General features: G+C 40.0%; 2 protein-coding genes across 3 annotated transcripts in view; both read left to right on the forward strand.

Annotated features, from left to right (window-relative positions):
• LOC140245524 (uncharacterized) overlaps positions 1-2,110 on the forward strand; it is a 114,852-nt gene extending 112,742 nt beyond the window's left edge. Inside the window, exons 3-4 of the mRNA XM_072325088.1 lie at positions 1,221-1,490; positions 2,085-2,110. Coding sequence (XP_072181189.1) covers positions 1,221-1,490; positions 2,085-2,110 — 296 coding nt within the window. The remainder of the gene's footprint in view (positions 1-1,220; positions 1,491-2,084) is intronic.
• Positions 2,111-2,160: 50 nt separating this feature from the next.
• LOC140245027 (electroneutral sodium bicarbonate exchanger 1-like) overlaps positions 2,161-21,148 on the forward strand; it is a 76,817-nt gene continuing 57,829 nt past the window's right edge. For both annotated transcript variants that reach the window (XM_072324615.1, XM_072324616.1), the window contains exons 1-5: positions 2,161-2,288; positions 3,941-4,101; positions 9,444-9,656; positions 16,302-16,456; positions 19,776-19,835. In XM_072324615.1, the coding sequence (XP_072180716.1) occupies positions 2,230-2,288; positions 3,941-4,101; positions 9,444-9,656; positions 16,302-16,456; positions 19,776-19,835 (648 nt within the window). In that variant the 5' untranslated portion in view covers positions 2,161-2,229. The remainder of the gene's footprint in view (positions 2,289-3,940; positions 4,102-9,443; positions 9,657-16,301; positions 16,457-19,775; positions 19,836-21,148) is intronic.

Here is a 21,148-nt window from a genome sequence, read left to right on the forward strand (position 1 = left end):
AAGGGTTGCAGTAGTCCTCAATTCTTTTTGACCATCACTGAACTTACATGTTTCTTTTTTAATCTCTGTTGTCTGTAGTAGGATGAGTAGGTGCTTATGAAGTAATCTGCAAATTGGTGCATGAGACTATTCCGCTGTATGAAATATTTGGGCGCTGACCTTTAAGTCCCAGTTCAGACAGTTCCTAAATCAATTACAGAATCCTGTCCCTGCATTCACATTAGACACCGTGTGGCGGGACAGTCACCAGAGATCTTATTTTTTTAACGACTGACCATCCACAGTGCTGCTACATGTATCTTGACTGTCCCCGAACTGCGTGGGCAGTGGGGACTTGGGGCAAGCCCTGCCACTTGAAAACAGACTTCACACATGCGCAAATTTGATGAATACATCTGGTTGTCCCAGGACCTTACTTGCTTTATGGGGGGGGGGGGGGGGGGGGAGACGAGTCCCAGTGAGCATCCACACTATGGTTTTAGAGGGGAAAATTTTGCAGTGCGGGAATTTCCCTGCAGGGACTAATGTGAATGCAGGGTGTATGTTATTCCCCATTTAGAGTCCCCCAAAACAGGGCACAACCTCCAGAGGTTGTGCCGTGTTTTCGTCAGACGATAAAGACTCTAAATGGTCACATCACAAAATGCCAGTCTGGAGTGAGTCTGGTATAGATTTCGTTCTAGACAGCCTAGCATAAGTCTGGTACAACCTCGAGAGGTTGTGCCTTGTTTACCCCTCGGCAGGAACAAAGCATGCATTTCCAGTAACCTGCACTGTTTGTGGCAGAGTGCACATTTAGTATATAATGTGCTCTCTCAAGGAGAAACGTATGTTGACCTCGTGCTAGACTACCATGGAAATTTAAACAAGGGTCTCTCTCTCTCACACCCCCCCCCCACCCTAACCCCACCCCCCCCCCCCTCCCCCCCGGGTTCGTATTAAGAAATAAAAATGCTAGTTTTCATCTGACATGTTCTCCGGGGGTTTTCCTATGCAGGCAACTCTAATAACATAAAATACAGGATGTGGAATGTAATGCTACCAAGAAAAAACTTGTGTAGGGCTTTCATCATCCGTTAGAAGGATGTAGCTGAATGATGCTGTAGGTTAACACAATATGTGGCTCACCTTTCTCTCTCTCTACTTTTGATGATGATAATGATAATAATACATTACATTTGTAATGCACTTTATAATATTTCTAATCTCTATATCCACAGGACATCGTGCCATCTATGTCGGCGTCCATGTTCCCCTCAATGAGGAACAGATGCCCTCATCACAAAAGAAACACCACCACCACCACCACAGCCATGGTCATGGACATGGCCATGGTCATGGTCACCACAAGCACCGCAACAAAAGTCGCTCCAAGAATAAAAATGGGGCTAATGGTGGCACAGCAAACAATACCAATGCCACAGGTGATGCCTACTCCCCCAACTCTGACCCCAATGCCAGCGCTGATGCACTTCTTCTTGATAAACAAGGTATTTTTTCCCCTCCCTTGAATTTCCACCTGAGCTGATATTAGATATCAGCTTCAAAAAAAAAAGAATATATCCATCAGCCTCCTAATGCATTTCATTGTACAGGGACCCTGGAAGAAATGCTCTTAGACTTCATTAGTGTAATGTTTTGTATGATGTGATCACTGCCACAAGGTCTGTCCTTTCAAGTGGCAGTGATCCATTTCTGTGATATTCAGACTGTAGGTAATGATTGCTACTGCTGTTATATGATTTGAAGATGATAAGTGGTTTTAACTAGGCTTGCTTTCTGATCAGTGTACATTGTGACTTAGAATAGGACAGAATGATGGCAATTTTCCTATGGGAAATTAATTACTTAAATAATCGATTGACCATCTGTTGGTTAATTGCAAGCAATTCATGACATAGTCATTGAAATGTGTCAAATGTGTCCTACTATGTAGGTATGCTTCAAATACAGAGGGTACAGTGTAAAAAGAAATTACAACAGAAGAGTCAATAAATCTGTTATATAAATGCCTTGGTATATAAACCAGCATACATAGATATTCATGTGACAATAACAATGAAAAAACATGCATGTATGTCCAGGTGCTGGTGATGGTTTAGTCATCTGATAAATTGTAGTCAGTAGTCAGTGTTATTCTCTAATACAGACCAAGCATCCCAGAGAGTAAAGTTCATCCTGGGGGATGAAGCGGAGGAGGGACATGAGTCCCATGAGATCTTCACCGAGATGGAGGAGCTCTGCTATGGGTCAGATGGTGAGGAGTTGGAGTGGAAGGAAATGGCAAGGTGGGTTGGTCCAGTGGTTGATAACATTGGATACTCATTGCAACTGATTGACAAATTGCCCTACATCGACGTAAATAATTATTTAGGTCGATGTAGGGCAATTTGTCAATCAGTTGCAATGAAAACATCTCGACGGAAGAATTTCATGAATTTGAATAACAAAGCAGTACCCGCTGCGTGCTATAAGGATTAGAACCAACACTTGCTGTCGGGCGAAAGCTCGGTGGTCTAGTGGAGATGACGCCTGTCCGGTGATCAGGAGGTCGTAGGTTCGAATCCTGCTCGAGTATGTACGCCCATGATTTTTTTATCATGGCTACTACTAAAACACTGATCAATTCAGTGCTTATTTACGTCGATGTAGGGCAATTTGTCAATCAGTTGCAATGAAAACATCTCGACGGAAGAATTTCATGAATTTGAATAACAAAGCAGTACCCGCTGCGTGCTATAAGGATTAGAACCAACACTTGCTGTCGGGCGAAAGCTCGGTGGTCTAGTGGAGATGACGCCTGTCCGGTGATCAGGAGGTCGTAGGTTCGAATCCTGCTCGAGTATGTACGCCCATGATTTTTTTATCATGGCTACTACTAAAACACTGATCAATTCAGTGCTTATTTACGTCGATGTAGGGCAATTTGTCAATCAGTTGCAATGAAAACATCTCGACTGAAGAATTTCATGAATTTGAATTGGATACTCAATCGTGCAGTTTGAGGATTCAAAGTCTGGCATTATCCACAAATACTATTCTTCATGAAGGCTGGTGTGGGGATAAAATTCACTGTTTAGTCATACTTTTTCATGTAAGTTTAAAGGACAAGTCCACCTTCAGATACATGTGGATTGAGTGAATACAACAACAGTAGTAAAACACATCAGTAAAAGCTTTGGGAAAATCGGACAATCCGTTAAAAAGTTATGAATTTTCAAAGTATCTGCGCAGTCACTGCTGGATGAGAAGACTACCAGAGTGTATGATGTCATGCGTACAACGATATAAAGAAAATAAAAAGAGAATTTCACAAAACTTGGCTTTTTGAATAAAGTGCACATCTCTTCGACTTGGCAATGTCGTATGTTAAGGGTAATATTATTCCCCCTGCCTTCTGAAAGAGAGAAGTCAAGTGTTCTTTTGTTATGCGAGAAAAGTGAAAATATGTTAAATTTTCTTTATTCTTTCTTTGTATCGTTGTACACATGTGACATCATAAGCTATAGTAGTCTTCTCTTCCAGCCTTGAGTGAGCAGAGACTTCAAAAATTCATAACTTTTGAACACATTGTCCGATTTTCCTCAAACTTTCACTGATGTGTTCTACTAATATTGCTCTATTCACTCAACCCACATGTCTATGAAGGTGAACTTGTCCTTTAACCAAAGCCTCACTCAATGTGAAATGTCATGTATAAACAGTTTGAATGACTTTTGTTTGTTTTTCTAATGCTTCGTGCCTGTTGACTGAAATGAGGGTATGCTGTTGTCTTTCGGGGCTTTTGGCATAAATCCTTTCAAGGATCATTACTAATGGTTCACTCCCACAACCCCAAATGTCAAAAGTGGTTTGGAATATTGCATTTAGCCATGATTTATTGATACAACTGTAGTTCATGAGCTGTCATCATCCTCTGTATGCATTTTACATCCTTCAGGTGGATAAAGTACGAGGAGGATGTGGATGTTGATGCAGACAGGTGGAGTAAACCTCATGTGGCAACACTCCCACTGCACAGTCTGTTTGAACTGAGGAACTGCCTCCTCAATGGCACTGTGTGTCTGGACATGGAGGCGGATGACATCGTTCAGATAGCAGGTGGGTTTGTCAGTAATAGGGAGAGGGGATGGTAGAGAGAGTGATATATCTAATTTGTATAATAATAAGAAAGGGAGGGGATGAAATGTGCAGTGGACTAATATTTGCTGTGAAAAGAGTATTGTAGAATTGTTTATACTAGTAGTGTTGCCATCCTAATTTTGCTTTTTAACTTGTAGAGGTATGGAGCTGTCCTAATATCATGTACATAGGTATGAGTGATGGAGAATTTCAAGCATTAGAGGGGAATGAAGTTTAATTGACACAATGTTTTGTTGATATGAAATGGTCTGTGCAAAAGTATTCAAGGTCTAGAATTTGTGCAGAGCATAGAAACATTCATTGATTGTAACAGCATCATGTCAGCAGAATGTAGAGTAAGTGGGCCTGCAGAAAGAAAAATAATACAACATGAATTATAGTGAAGATGTGTCAGACTGATGTTTACAGTGTGAAGTGGGCTTTGTAAGATGATATATTGAAGTGACTGCTTTGGTAAACACAGTGCTGAAAGTGCAAGAGGAGATGGCAAGGCTGATGTGAAATTTGAAACAGTGATTTTGAAAATAATTTACACCTGAGTTGATAAAAGGACTGAAAGTTTGTGCAGTAATGTAGAAATGAAGAGCAGTATTTGTAAGGATGTTGGGGCATATAAATATAGTAGCAGAGGCAATATCTAACAAGATATCTACAATGTACATTGTGCATATTTCTTCAGCTGATGTAAATGCAATTTGAAAACACAAGTCGCTTCAAATTTTCTGCAGATTTGACTTTTTGAATTGTTTTACCTAGTTTTGAAGGCCCAGTAGTGTGGGAAAACATGGATGGTCAGATTGAATTGATCATTATTCACTGCCCATCAGGGTACAATATACAAATATACCAGGCCTGAGAGTGACTTCATGAGCACTATTTTCTTCGGGGCTGTGCCCCTCAGAAAATAGTGCTACTGAAGTCACCTCATGCACATAGTTTCAACCGGTGCCTCGAAAAATGGCCTGGTATATTTGTTTTATATCCCTCCCAAGTGAATTTAAGAGTAATTTACTGCTTGTATTCTGTAATTTACCCTTTTTTAGGACATCTTGCTTCACTCTTTTCGAGAAGATTGACAGGTCAATCATGCATGCTTGGGGAAAGCCGCAGAGGAGGGCAGCGCGTACGCGTATTATGAAGAGACAACTGCGCGCTCAGCCGCTAACCTGCTGTACAAATTAGGCCAAAAAAAAAAAATTTGTTGCATTGGCGTAACATGAGATTTTCAAATAGGGTCAGTCGGGCGGATTTTTTTTTTTTTTTTTTTTTTTTTGCTACCTGCATTTTACGTGTAAAACTCGTGCTCAGCTCAGTAAACAGTTACAACTGCTGCACCGAATGTGCTGTGTTCATCTATTCTACAAATCATTTATGAGGCCGATATTACTGGAATTATACCCCTTCACAGAATTTAAAGATGTTGAAATCCCTATCCTGAATGTTTTCACTTCATATTTTACTATTTTGACTTAGATAAGATAGATGCAAATTGACCCATATGTACGATCTTTTCATCGCACACGGCGATCTCTATTACAGTCCCACATATACAGATTCGTGTAAGTTCTCCACACAAGAAACCTATGGCAAAACTGTGCACAATACATCGCAGTCTGAATGCTACGTATACACTGAATAAATCTTGTTAGAGTACGTGTCCATGTTGGAAACAGATGACGTACTGATCAAGGAAGGCTTATGCGAGGCGCTAGATCTCTCCCTCGTACATCCGATATCCCCAGAGCCGTTTCCACTTCCGGGTTTGTGCGATCGCGATCGCAATCAACAAGATATTTGATATCGATAGCAAAAAAAAAAATAATAAAAAAACATGGGGTCGGCGGAATTTTTAGGGTCGGGCGGGTTACGCCAATGCAACAATTTTTTTTTTTTGGCCTTACTGGTAAACATGCGCAAGCTGCAAACTCAGTACGCGCTTATCCTGCTGTCAATCAAGCTAGTATTTTACTCTACGCCGGTCCGTCCCGGTACGTTTAGCTGATCAACGATGTGAGCTGCAGCTGTTATGTTTTTGTTTGTTTTTTATCGTCCTTCTAGCATTTTCTAGCTGTCTATACATGGATACGGACAATCCTTTGCTGTTAAAAATGCAAGTATACATTGTAAATTTGGGTAGAAAATTCAGTAACGGCAAGTCTAAGGTTGGATTAGGCACTAGCAATAGCATCGAGTGCCATCGTTAATTCGTGTGATTCATGTTCCACTTCTGTTCTGGGACTAGGGGTGGTATTCTGAAATACTTCCTAGGAAGAAATTTCTTCCTAAGTCAGGATTTTTTCCTAAGTGGTATTCTGAAAATCTTCCTAAGTTTCTTCCTAAGTATACTTAGGAAGAAACTTAGGAAGGGGGCAGGAATATGCAAATTTCTGACTTAGGAAGAAGTTGGTATTCTAGAATGCACTTAGGAAAGAATTTTAGGAAAATATTTGGGAAAGCCCCACCCAAACTGCAAGCATCGTGATAGGCGCGCTTGTCAGTCATTGCGCGCACATGTACTTTGATGCGCGAAATGAGCGTGAGATAGGGGACATGCCGCGCACTCGTGTATTTGACCCTACGTCATAGTAATATGCGATTGTCATTGGTTAGTTCCTTATGATACGACATTTCGTATTGGCTTAGGAAAGGACGTGGGCGGGGTTAAGGATGGCCTAATTTGCATTAAGAAGTGCCTAGGAAGAAATTTCAGAATACCAATTTTATCTTTCCTAGGCACTTCCTAAGTTTCTGACTGAGGAACAAACTTAGGAAGAAACTTAGGAAGATTTTCAGAATACCACCCTAGATTCATCTATATAACGTTTATAGACCCTAGACACTCTTGTACAACTACTGACAATAGTTGTGATTAACTTTATAGTTTAGGCCTTAGGGTTTCTATAAGGATCAGATTACGGAAACTACGGTTAGACAGGTAGAAATAGGCTTAGCTAGATCTAACTTATGCTAGAAATAATTATAATCAGGCCTAACGTTAGTTCTATCTAGGGCCTACTTACTTGTCAACATCTTTATGTCACTCGAGTTTATGAACTGTGAGACCAAATTTCAAACGGCGGAGCATGAACTCCCGGGTCAAAATTACAGACAGTCCTACACTACCTCGAATCTAGCATACCGTAGTTAGGGGGTCATACTATCTCATACACGGCCCAAAACTTTGGAACGACCTTCCAATATATCTTGATCTAACGTCAGGTGTCTAGATTCTATATCATATGCATTATTGGGGTCTACGACACTCATAATTACTCATCTTTAATACCTGAATGAGGCCAAGATCTACGCCGTACGGACAACGGTACGTCGTAAAGATCTCTAGAAATAGAATCTAGAGCCCATGTTTGCTTATCTGTTGTAACATAATAGTCTATTTCACAACGCCATGGGCATCTTTTTAGGTAGAATGATGGCTTGAGTCTGTTATTTTCTCTAACGTTACACGTATTGTCTACGGTGTGCCATACTCATTCATTTGTATGTGAAAATTGACTGTGGTTCTCGCGAAGCGAAGGCGCCGCGATACCCATTCATTTATACATGAAATCTCTCGCGAAGCGAAGGTGCTGCGATAGCCATTCATTTGCACGTGAAATCTTCCGCGTCGCGACGTGAAGCAAAAAAGGCGCGAAATTCACCAGCGTGATACAGGTTTTTTACTATTTCCCTAGGGAGAATAGCGAGATGCGGATTTCTATGGTAGAATTATGTTTTGTTGTTTTCAGTGCTCTCGACCAATCAGTGGACGAGAAGCAAATTGTGAGGGATATAATGAAAAACTATGAATAGCGCCCATCAGCAACTATGTGCATTGAAACGTATGCTCATCGGTAACAGACGACTCTTGTTGAGATCCTTCGGCCGTGTGTGTACTTTGACATTGAGATCAAATAAAGTTGTACAAAATCTGTAATGGGGATTATCAAGCTAAGCAGGGCCAGCTTTCCCACTCTATGGTATCTCCATGCTACAGGGTCTTTAAACAACATGGGTGGGTATTGCAAAATGAATGGCTGCGTTATAAGTCCTTTAATGACTGATAGATATTTATGATCGACAGTGGTGTGATATGAATGGGACCAATTTAGCACCCAAAGAGAGAAGATGTTGGAGTGAGGATATGATGCACATGTTGCCATGGCAATGACAGCAGTAACAGGAGGCAGGCTTCATTAATGCTAAAAGATGAGCTGTAGACAGTGGACTATCTGGGCATGCCTTTATATCCCTTTCTTTGTTGATGAGAGGGAGGATTCATACCAAAAAGTGAATAGAAGCTTGTACATTTATAATGTGACATGCAAGTTCACTGTAAAGTGAGACCATTTTATAAAGTCACATTATGATTTTGATAAGTATTATCTGCCTTCTGACGATAGGCAGTATAAATAAACAGATGATAGAATGTGAGTGACAATGAAGTGCTCTATCAAAGGACAAGCTCAGGTTACCGTATTATAAGTAGGTGGCTTCACTCTCTCCAGACCAATGCTTGAAAATACCATTGACATCTGATGCTGTGTAGTTTTGTGTAAGACCCCGTTAACAGTGCTGGGCTGGGCCGAGCCGCGGCCGAGCACTGTAAATGGGGTCTAATTCAATGAGCAAGTTATGCACTGTATTTACATTTCACAACATACCTTCTTGTTTTATTTTTAGAACCTTAAAGGGGGTCGCAAGATGTTTGAGTCAGCATGATAACATGCTCTGCAAACACAGCATTATGATAGCACCATGTCAATTACCTCTGAATGGCAGATATGTGTAAATCATTGAGTTTAGAAAAGGGGCAAGACTGTTTATAAACTGCTGGCTAACCATATGGTGCATGAAACATGTACAATTTCTTTTTTTCTTTTTCCCAGGACATGTAGAAGATTGCCATGTCACCAAGAAATAATCTTTGTATTTTCAGAAGCTTGCATTTTTAGCCATTATACATGTATTCTTGCAATCAGTTTGATATACTGTATCTTTTAGTCTCTTTGTCACTGTCACACCTTGTCATACATGTATAAGCTATTTTTAACTATTCTGTAGTATTTAGTGTCAGCGGCAATCATCCAGTAGCAGTGCCAGTGTTGCTTTGTAGGCATGGATCAAACATGTTATATGTTGACCAGATCAGATGTCATCCTCCAGTACATTGAGTCCATTTGGTTTTAATGTAGAAATAGTCCAATCGCCCCAAAACACCCACAGCACCAGTTTATAGAGTAAGCATTGCCAGTCATGTTGTGGTCACTCATGTCATTATTCCTGGTCCTGTATCCAACTAGACCTGGTCCTGGACAAGCTTGTCATGTCCAACCAGTTGGAGGAAGATAAGCGGGAACAGGTGCGGGAAGCCCTTCTCCGCAAGCACCATCACCAGAGCCACAAGAAACACCGAGACAAGCGTGGCAGTAGTCTTCTACCAATGATTCGCTCCTTGACTGACATTGGACGCAGCCTCTCCACGGGAGGCTCCCACAATCAGAGCATGGAGCAAGGTAATGACCCCCTTCACCCACACCTTCTCACATTCCTTTTTGTTTCCAATGTAAATCATATCTCAGCATTATTCTTCTCTGGATACAGAAGTCCATATTTCGTATTTCCTGTAAAGAGTAAACAAACATTCAAGGATACAACATCATGCTGACTACTGAAACTGACACACACAAAATAAAAGTACTTGCAGAGGAATGTGTACCTTGGAGTGAGTGTTGGAATTCAGAGGCCAAAGTCAAAGCAGAAAATATTTTTGGATTTGCCTGAAATTAGATGGACAGAAAAAAAAATGCACATTTAAATTCACAATAAACAAAAGTGTGGAGGATGTGACACCTTGTAAAATTTTACCAACCTAAAGACTTTTATGCCCCTCTGTACACAAAGGTGTTGATATGATATGAATATGTTAGATGCAGTCCTTAAGGGTTTAACCTCTGATAGGCCAAGGGCCTTTGTCATTCCCTTGAATTCTCGCTATCGCCAGTGACGTAAAAAGTACCCTGATGTTGATTTAACCCTAACTAGGCCGGGGGGGGTGGGGGGGGGGGGGGGGCCTCCGAGGCCCACCCCTCGACGTTTCGCGTGACGTATCACTATCGTGAAAAGCTATCGCCGCGACGTTTCATGACTTTTTTCTTTTGAGTCTCGCTCTGAGTCTCATTAGAAATTCAAAAAACAATAAAATACTTTAGAAATGTTTTCTGATTGCACAATTTTTTTCTCTTACATTTGCCAAGGACACTAAAAAGAGTATTTACAAAAAAATGTGCCTGTTTTGAGCTGTATTTAGTGATTTATACCAAATTGTCTGATTGTAAGCATCGTTATGCATAAATTAGCATAATTTAGCGTAAATGATAATTAAAAAAAAAATTAACTTCATGGTACTTTAGATTATGTCGTAGGCAATGTGTGTGCCAATTTTCGTCGCGATCGTGCAGTCGGCGGCCGAGATCTGGGGGGGGGGCTGGGAGGCCCCCCCCCCCCCCAGATCTCGGAGCCAGAGCAAAGTCACTTCCGTTCGTACGCGCGTGATACGTGACTAATGCTATTTACACACACAACCGACTGTATTCTACATGTACTTCCTGTTTCTCGACTTGAATTACAGCTTTAATATTATGATTTGAAATTTCTCCATTCTTAAAGTAGAAATTCAAAGAGCACGAAACACAAATTTGATAAGAAAATATTGAATTTGAACATCTGTCCTACGTGTACACAAAATATCGAGAGAAAAGAACAATCCCAACTATTTTTTATTAATTATTGAAATCGGACGAAAAAGTGAACCCGAAATGCCCCGATGAACGGTCTGCCGATACCCCTTCCAGATGACGTCACGCACTGGATTGGTACTCTGAAAGTACACGTTCGCTCCATAGACTACTACCGTGAATTGTTTTCAGTGTTGTGTTTAGGAGCCTAGCAAGTCCAATTATTTAGTTTATTAGCAGTTTTCTTGCATGTCTCCTTGTAGTTCACAGTTTTTCCTTACATTTCATCCTCATAAAGTATGAAATTTGTGAATGCTAGCGGCGCATAAAAGAGATTTCTTTCAGACGTTTTTGTCCGCATTTCGGTTCCGTGCCTTCAAAAAGTAGATCCGGTCACAGCAAGCTGGATGGTACGTCTCGCTCTCAGCTGGTCTGCATCGGCTGTTCATGCACTGTGCTGGTGTGTGGTTCGCACTGCGCTGTGTGTGTTTGCGTGTGTGTGAATATATTAGTGTTCGTGCTCTGATTTCTTCCTCGGTCTAGTGAGAGCTGTGCGTAAACACGTGTGTGTATGGGAACATGTACTATTGTACATACTTCGAACATGTGCGCCAGCTCCATGCCCCCTCGACGTTCGACGCAAGACTCCCTGCAGCTGATCACTCGCTCTCTATGCATGTTTTTGTTTGTAATAATAATGGATGAACGTACATAAACTCAATACTGTACGAGCAGGGAGGTGGACGAGTAATGTTCGCCACACGTAATCTGTGTATTTCGTGTACTGTTCTACGAAGCGAATTGCTACTTACAGAGGTGGAAGAATGAGTCGTGAGGAAGTACTTCTTTTTCCACATTTTTTCTTTTTTTTTTTGTCTAAACCGCCGCCGTCATTCATCGTACATACTGATCGTCGAGACTCTAAATCGTACTGAGCCGTATGTTATACTGTTTTTCATTTTTTTTTACGCCAAGGCAGACATCAGACTTTTTGCTTTACCATCAAACGCAGCTGAATGTTACTGTTATTCATTTCGAAATGTTATAGCAAATATCCGACATTTATTTCGGCATCATATGGAGCAGAATGTTGCTGCTATTCACTTCCAAACGTAAAAGCAATCATCTGACATTTATTTTGGCATCTTCCGGAGCCGAATGTTATTGCTATCTACTTTCGAAAGTAAAAACAAACATCCGACATTTATCTAATCATCGTACGGAGTTGAATATCATTGTTATTCATTTCCGAACGTTACAAGGGATCATTCGACATTTACTTTTAGCATCTTCCTGAGCCGAATGCTATCCTTATTCATTTCCGAACGCAAAATCAAATATCTGACATTAATTTTTGCATCGTAAGGAGCTGATTCTTACCGATATTCACTCCAATTATTTTAGCATCTTACGGAGCTGATTGTTACCGCTGTTCATTTCCAACAGTAAAAGCAAACGTCCAACTTTTTTGTTGGCCCGATCGGGCCACCAAAATCTTCATTTCTGAAATATTGTCGGCCCGACGTGCGTTTTTTGGTGGCCCCGGGCCACCGGGCCACAGTTAGTGTCGAGCCCTGTCTAATGAATGTAGATGATCGCAAGTGTAACAATGAAATATGATTCGTCCCCCCCCCCCCCCAAAAAAAAAAAAAAAATGCAAGAATGTTTGTGATTCCATAGCTGCGTTTATCCGGACATGAATCTAAAAAAGGAGTTACAAAACCTCTTTATTATTATCATTATTATTATTAACGAACCACCAGAAAATCAAAGCTAATCTTACGTTCAGATTAACATTTTTTTTTTCTTTTTTCATTGTCGAATTAGCAAACCTTCAGAATATCGACTCTCGAGCTAGCTTGTTTCATTCGGATAATAGATAACAAACCATAATTAAATTTGTCGGATTAACAAACATCCGCACATGCAATATGCGTGTTTCGAAATAACTACCATCGGGATAGTGAATCTTATTCTTTTTCGGAATAACGAGCACCACGCAAAGAGACGCGATGCTAAACTAAAATTCAAACCTATGTTTTCTCCTTTTTTTACCACCCGTCTATACACGTTTTCTGAACATTCCCTTATGCCCGACTCAAAAAAAAATAATATTTGCACGTTACTGTGAAAGTTCGTTTATCCGAAATTATATAATATAAGAGGGTTTGATAATCCAAACATTTGTAGCATTATTCTGAAGTTTGGGTAATGTGAAAATCGGGAAAAGGCTTGTTAATCTGAAAACGAATTGAATTTGTTCCCAGATTAAATTTCTTATTTCTTAAGTTTTAGATTAGCGAACCTTCGGAATAAACAACTTTTAGAGTAACAATCAGCAACATGTTTTCTCTTTTTTTCATAACTCAGAATATAAATAATGTACAAAATTGAGAAGTATTTTAAAGCAGGAAAATAAGGCATTTCAAGTTTAACACTGTTTATTTATTTCATTTTTCTTTATCGGTAAGTACAAACAATTCTTACAAGAAATAGAAAAGGAAATAGAGAGAAAGAGAAAGAGAGAGAGAGATAGCTCTATTTTAGGCAAATTAAATGAGAGAAATAAAGAATCATTACGTTTGTAATCCTGGCTGGGTCTTCGACTTGTCAAACATTTTCCCTGTTCATTCCTCCAGGCCCCAGACTGTTCGTGACCGCCAAGAATGTGCCAGTACGCGCGGTTTCTGTTTTTGTCGAATGGTCTCTCTCCTCTACCCCCCCCCCCCCCCCCATCCCCAAGTCGGGCACCTTGCCGTCGTGGAATTTGTATTGTTTCTTGGTAAACTTGGTGTTCACTTTTGACCGCGCGTTATTGATTTGTGTTATTTTTATCTTGAATCGCGCACTGTGCTCGGTATCCACATGGAGCACGCACAACCAGTGACTACCCGACTCATGTAGGCAGCTAACGGCGAGCAGAAAATGGCAGTTTTTTTTTTCTGCTGTCGCTATTTTCTACTGCCAAAATAGGCTAATACATCGTATTGGAATAAAAACTTTGTTCGATATCGATGAGCGTTGATGTGGCATCGTAATGCAATACCCGGGCTTCTTCAAGTAAGTCAGTGTTCGACAGTTGTTGAAATCGTGACATCGCTAAACAGTAATTAGTTTTTGGCTTGCGTGTGCATGATTTCATGGGTTTGTTGAAGGGAAAATGTGGAGAAAGAAGGTGGCTTCAAAATTATTTGCCTGCCCGATTCGGGCAAGCATTTTTATCCTTGTTCAGAACACTTGTACGACTTTGATTTTCACTTGCCCGAACAATCGGGAAGTGCTTATGTCCGCCCTGCTATTAGACCTTGCTCGCCTAGTATTGTACCTCCTTGGTCTGACCGGTTTGAGGTCAGCAACTATATAGTCAGGCGCAATGGCGTGATAGCTATCATAGCAGATGTCATTTACGGAAGTTTTACGAGCGTGTGCACACTGGTGAAGCAGTGATGTAATTACTCGCGAAAACACCGAACCTTGTCGATGTCGAAGATTCCACTCCTTCTCTTCCCACCTCCCTGGTCAGAATCTCGTATAGTCGTACAGTATTACAGTATCGGGCGCGAACGTAAACAAACACACGTGGTTACGCAAAGCATGGCAATTACGAGTAGTTCACGTCTATGTTCCTACGCCAATGAAAGTACTTCCATGACTTGGCTAATCACGTAACAGGCCAGGCACGCAGGCAGTGAGGATGGTGGTGCGGCGAGCGGCTACCAATGCGGATCGGAGCAGTAGAGCCACTTCACCGCGGATTAATACAAGCACATACTGCATGCGAGCAATCGCGAGCTACGAGACTGGGCTGCACAAGTTGGTATCTCGATCCTCGTTTTAAAATCTCTCCTATTTTGATATTTCGCCATTTTTCGTAAGTCTGCTTGTTATTGTCAACATCAACATGTCTTAGATTATCAATCCTGTCACGGACATCCTCATGATTTCCAATTAAACGCTTCATATGACCAGCGAAACTTGAACGTGCTAACATTACAAACGTAAGAAAAATAAGATTACCTAAGTAGCTTGAATTCCTGAATATTGACGAAAATATCTGTAAGAATTACAAAAAATCGAGAGAGAAATGTTTCTTCATTACTATTAAACCATAAAAAGTTATATTTCGTTCAATTCGACTTTTACATAAGGAAATAAAATGCAAAAGAATCAGGTTGTACCTCCGTTAACATTGTACACACATTCACCGGGCAGAGTCCGCAAATCCAGTGCGTGACGTCAGGCGAAGCGGGCATCTTTCCTGACGAATTGGCCCTTATCAGGCTCCAGAAAACCGCAGTTTTTCGTGAGCGTTTACTTCTTTCTAGCAACGCGAAAGCGAGGTAACAAAATTCCATTGCCTTCTATGTCTTCTGAGCTTTCTACTGATGCCTAAATTGCGGAATTTAATGATCTCTTTGAATGTCTACTTTAAGAAATTGCTGTTAATACGACTATTGGTTGTTGCTGCGAAGCTGCCATGTGTTGTTCGCACGACAATAAATGAAAAAAATCTGCAGAAATAGGACCCTTACTGGCATGCGAGACGTGACGTGGGCGCGTGGGTGAAGTTTGCGGGTGACTCCACAGCGCAGTATGTGCACGCGCGACTTACGGTAGTAGGCCTAGTGCCTACGTACTTACTTGGAAGAAGTTGCTTCGGAGACAGGATAAGTTCGAGATCACAGTTCGTTCCCGATTGTGTTCGCGACATTTCGACAGAGAACAGATAAAAAAAAAAGATGGGCATTCCATGACAATATCCAGGTGGGTGAATATTTTCCAGCATATTTTCAGCGTATGCAGAGATGACTGATATGTGATGTGCACATCGATCGCATGATCAAGCAGTACGCTGTACCGGTATGTGTTAGCTTATGCGTGCAGTGGTGTATGGTGCATGCTAATGCATGCGGGGACTACAGTGTACGAGTATGACAGGCCTGGCCACTCGCTGGCTCGGATGGTACAGCTGCCTGTTATTACACTGTACTAGTATCCGTGGTCGGCGCGGTGCTATAGGTAAGGTACACGTACGCGCACGCTAGCGCTGTGCAAATTATGCCCCGCGCCGGAAGTGCCCTTGCTACGAAGTGCACTAAATCTTGACGAAAAAGCAACATCCGGGTACTTTTTTACGTCATTGGCGATAGCGAGAATTCACTGCATTTAAAGTGTCTTTACTGTTCTGCTATTCTCTAGTTTATGGGGTAACAGTCCCTGGTACTTTTCATGTTTCGTCATTGCTTACTTATCCTTCTTTGTCTTCTTTTTAGTGCATGTGAAATATACATGTAATTGAATTGAATTGACTTGAATCATGTTTCTGCTGACATGATCATTATCATTCTATTTTTTTGTCAAATCATTGAATTGTCTATCTAATTCTTTTTCTCTCTCTCTCTCTTTGTATCTGCCTGTCTTCAGCTGCCAATCTTGCTTCCCACGGCTCATCTCCAAACATGCAGAATACTTCGGGCAGCGCCGGCAGCTCACTGACAGTCCAGAACCAGGCAGAGCCAATGACTAAAAATGACACTTCAGGCAGCCTACCCAAGGTGTCCAGCCAGCACAGTCTAAAGGTAGGTTACCATAGCAACCCATGCTGGACCTCAGCATCATTCCCTCACCCTTAGGTTTACCTTGAAATGGCAAGAATGTTTTCTCAGAATTTATCTCTAACAAGGCATGTGCATACAAAAGTGTATGTTTGCCTTCTTCTGAATTTAGATGTGTTGGCTATCTAGAGTTCAGAAGAAAACATAACCTGATACGCTGTATGCAGGTATTTGTGGTTTGCAATATTGAGTTCTCTTTTCTTCTTGTTGTGTTAGTGGATTAGGTAAATCAGAGCATCAGTCTGAATGCAAGGCTAAGTAAGCAGAATGGATTGTTAACAGACTGTGAGACAAGAAGTAAAGTGTGGAATGTCCCTGCTGAGTCATAGTATGTCTTTGTGTGTATTGTCTCCTTCATTGATTTAATCACATCCTTTCTTAATCTTTTTGTCTACTTCTGTTATGTCCAAGTGTTTCTAACAACTAGTTATTACTCTTAAGGGAAATTTTGTCTCCACTGTTGCATGTTAAACACACTGGATTACTTTGATCCATCTTCAAAATGCATGGAGACAAACATGAAAGTCACCTTTACCTTGGAGAGACTTTGTTTTAAATGAAACTGGTAGAACCATATCATTAGATCACTTAGATTTTTTACATGTACATGTATACCTCACATTACACCTTACCAGCAATGGGAAAACTTATTCTGTGCATTATGAATAACAACTTACAACAAAAACTATTAAACTAAATTAGAACATCCCATATTCCTGCACAGATTATAATATGCACCACTCAGCCTATAGGTTGTGTTTAGTAATTTCTTGGCAAATCATGAAATGTTGCACTTTTCATGTAATGGTATAAATGCATTAGAATTGGTACTGGCATATTCATGACACAATGTATCTTTAAATATTTGAACCATAATATATGTTGTAATAGTAATACTGAAAGCTGCAGGGTTAACGTGATTGAAGGGGAATAAAACCAAAGTTTACATGTGGATTAAGTGAGTGCAGCATCATTAGTAGAACCCAGCAGCAAAGTTTAGGGAAAATTGGACAATCTGTTTAAAAAGTTATGATTTTTGTACATATATTATCCGGTAACAGATCATCGTTCTGTTAAGTTTTCATCCCTGGTCTAGTGAGAGCAAACTTTGACATGATTTGTAGATCTAGAGATTGGGTGTTGCTATAATCTCCATCAGCAGTTGTTGAAATCCAATAATTTCTTACCCACATACAAGAATAAGTTTTAGCAATGCTGTAATGTTACTCAGGGCTTAGAAATGTGGCCAAATTTGAGATGCAGGAGGGAGAGAGGTGGAAATGAGGCAGTGAATCATGTTCCTAAATTTGATGCCCTACTTTAGGATTCTGGCATCATGTCAGCTTGACTTCTTGCCAAAGTTGAACATCCTGGAAAAAAAAAAAATGATATATATGTTAAGCCTGGAGTTGAGTCTAGAGGTAACCCATCTGATATACAGTAGTTTATGTTTGCGCTGCGTCAGGTACATAATGTACGATGTAATAAGGATCGAGGATGGGGTTGGTCTGTTATCTTTAGATCATATGAATAGATATTCATTTCTATTAAAGAAGGTTCATGTTGGAATAAAAGTAGTCTCTTTTGCACACATACTTTGGAAATGGATGTTTATACTGTGAAAGATGCTGAAAAATAACACTTTAATTGAAATTAGATGAAGTTAATCCATTACCTACTGTAATCTTGGTCCAATTGCTTGACAAGTATTTGCAGAAAAAAAAAAGGCAAAAGCAAAACAAACTTGAATTTCTTGTAAACAAGATATTTCCCTATGTTATGGTCAATGGGAGAATCATATTAACCTGATTATTTACTTCTTATAGAAGAGTGTTTCTCACATGAAAAGTTTTATGCAACAGGCCTTGCAGGTGTCCAATATGATAAAGCTATGAGGGTTACGATAGTCTTGCAACAACAAGTTTTCAGGGTCATTCTCTTTGTGTGTGTGAATGAAGAAGGTATATGTTTAGATACCTTTAGACTCTCCTTTACAGTTCAACTCACTCTATGATTACATTTCAGCCATTGTATTGTACAAGTCTGTAGATGCATGCAAATTCCTGGAAATTATCCGTGCGTAAATATACCTGGCATTTTAATTGTTGACGTGAATTCTGCAGAGCTGGTGGGTTTATTCTCTGTGTTTCATGGAGATGTGCACTATTTATGCTGGTTGGCCTAGCCATGTGTTTGTTTTTATTGCATTTCTAGATAGCAAATGTATCACGTAAAGGGCATTATAGCTTTATGAATTTTTATGTATACATGTACATGTATATACAGGTGTATGATCCATTTGTACAATGTACATGCATGTACAAAATGTAGGTGTACCCATGTACATAATCAAAATACATTGGCTCATCTAGCTTCACCAGATCTCCAGTCTGAGTATTCAACATGCTTTTGTAGTATAATATAATATTTTGCTTTGTATTGTAAAGCATATTTATTCCTCTTTCACATTAGTTCTATTTCATTGTATCAAATTGAATTTTGTACAAATGTATGAACCCAGTATGTTCTTGCAAATGTGTGCATATACTCGGTAACATGTTAATTGATTTCAGAACACATCCATTGGAATGTAGCACTCACTTACACTGAGCATTAATTCTCCTCTTTGTGTGTTGTCTGTTGTAAACTGCTAGAAATGGAAGGGGAAAAAATGTTGTTGCTCTGCTGAAAGGTTAAATTGCTTTTGACAAGAATTTAGAAATATAATTGCTTGTTTATCACACAAAACACATTTTAATTTACAGTACATATTGCATCCATTGAGTGCATTTTTTGCTTTTCCTTTTCATAGTTGCTATAATACATTAAATTTCAAACCAGCAATTTCAATAGAATGGTACAGTGCCCCCCCCCTACATATTTTGATATTTTAGATCCAAGATCTTAAAGTATTTTGCTCATCTATTTCGGGTGTGGTTAAATTCGCAATCGTGGAGTACAGTGCTGAACAGAAAAATGTATAAAATATTATGTGCATGTCACATTCATATCGGGATCAGAGTCAATATTTTCGCATGTCTTTAAATTTGTGTGTCTTTAAATTCGCGAAAATAAAAACCTTCCGAAATATGTGGTGTATCCATTAGTACAGCAGAGCAGCAGTGTTTGTTTGTGTTTCGTTTTTTGTATCTTCACTGTCAAGTGGTATGTGCGTCCCTTGTGAAGGTACACCCATACTCGTACTTGTATCCCCTGAATGTTTGTGTATGTATATCTGTGTATTCTAGATGTGTCCTCTGTTTCTTACTCTTTCTTCTCACAGAAAAGGTTCAGTGATGCCCGGCTCTCCATTCCTCACAACCTCCAAGGATTAAGTCTATCGGTTGGATACTACTTTCTTTGTTCTCTTTTTTTTTATTGCTGTTTTGTTCTTCCTCCTTTTTTTTTTTTCCTCTTTGTTTTGAGGAGGAATCTTGAAAACTTCTAGGCTCACTTCACTGCAGGGGAAAGAAGCAAGGCATTAAATAGATTCTGATTTTTTTTTTTTATCATTGATCTCATTTTCTTTTTAAGCTATGGATTGCACATTCATATTCATTTATTCAATCATATATTTATTGAATATTAATTCATTAATGCTTTTGCTGGTCCCTCCCCACCCAAAACCTAGATGCTTTTGTTTGTCATTATTTCTACTGGTGTTTGTGTTGAGTGTTTCCCTCAATCCAGGAATACTTGTTACTCAGGTGTAGAGTTATGATAGTGACATTTTATACCTTTAGACAGTGATCCTGAAAGTATGGTGAACGAGACATTAAAATCAAGAAAATCATATAAAAGAAGGTGTCAAAGCAGAGGGAAATGTCTCCTAGAACAGATTTTTAATGTGACTTATTAAAAGATATTCACGCCACTGAGAAATCGCGAGTTAAAACTGACTGATTTACTTCACTGATTTTCGCTCCGGAACAGCTGTCCTTTTTGAGCCCTAAACTATGAAGTCATGAAATAAACAAAACCCTTTACGAGTGCAGCGGGACAGTGAGGTCGCCATTCATTCATAAAGCACATATTTCTTGGTGAGCGGATGCAATATCTGGCCTGTCTTTAGTCGCATCTGCTTTCTCGGCTGAGACATTAAAACATCCAATTTTTACCTTATATTGTACGGAAAGACTTTGAGTTTGACATCGAGAGTGAATTGAGTGATGACTGTGACAATGACACCAATAGTGACAGTGGCAAAGTCGGGGTGGTAGAAGAAGCAAGGGAGAGGCGACGGATATGGAATATGGAAGGCCGTTGCGGACATCATTCGTGTGGGGCATACGTATGGAAACGTGCATACGTATGCAACTGCCTTTAGCAAACGTTTCCTAATTGACCAATCAGCAAGTGTTGTTTGGCAAACGTTTGTAAGGTATTAAGCAAACGTTTGCATGTTATCTATTATACGTATGCCCCATTCCATACGTATGTTAATTTACAATTGATCGACCAATCAAATACTTCGTTTGATATGCATTTGTATATGTGTGTATTTAGCGTGTGTGTATATACACTAGTGTGCACGGTAGGTATTCACGCCCGATCTGAGCAAGGAGGTACTAAGTGTACGTATATGAGTATGTGGAAATCTCACACCGTACCTTGTTGTAGTTCCTCAGGTGGAATATGGTTACATCTGCCTTCTTC

Source organism: Diadema setosum, chromosome 22 (assembly GCF_964275005.1).
Source record: "Diadema setosum chromosome 22, eeDiaSeto1, whole genome shotgun sequence".
Lineage (NCBI taxonomy): Eukaryota > Metazoa > Echinodermata > Echinoidea > Diadematoida > Diadematidae > Diadema > Diadema setosum.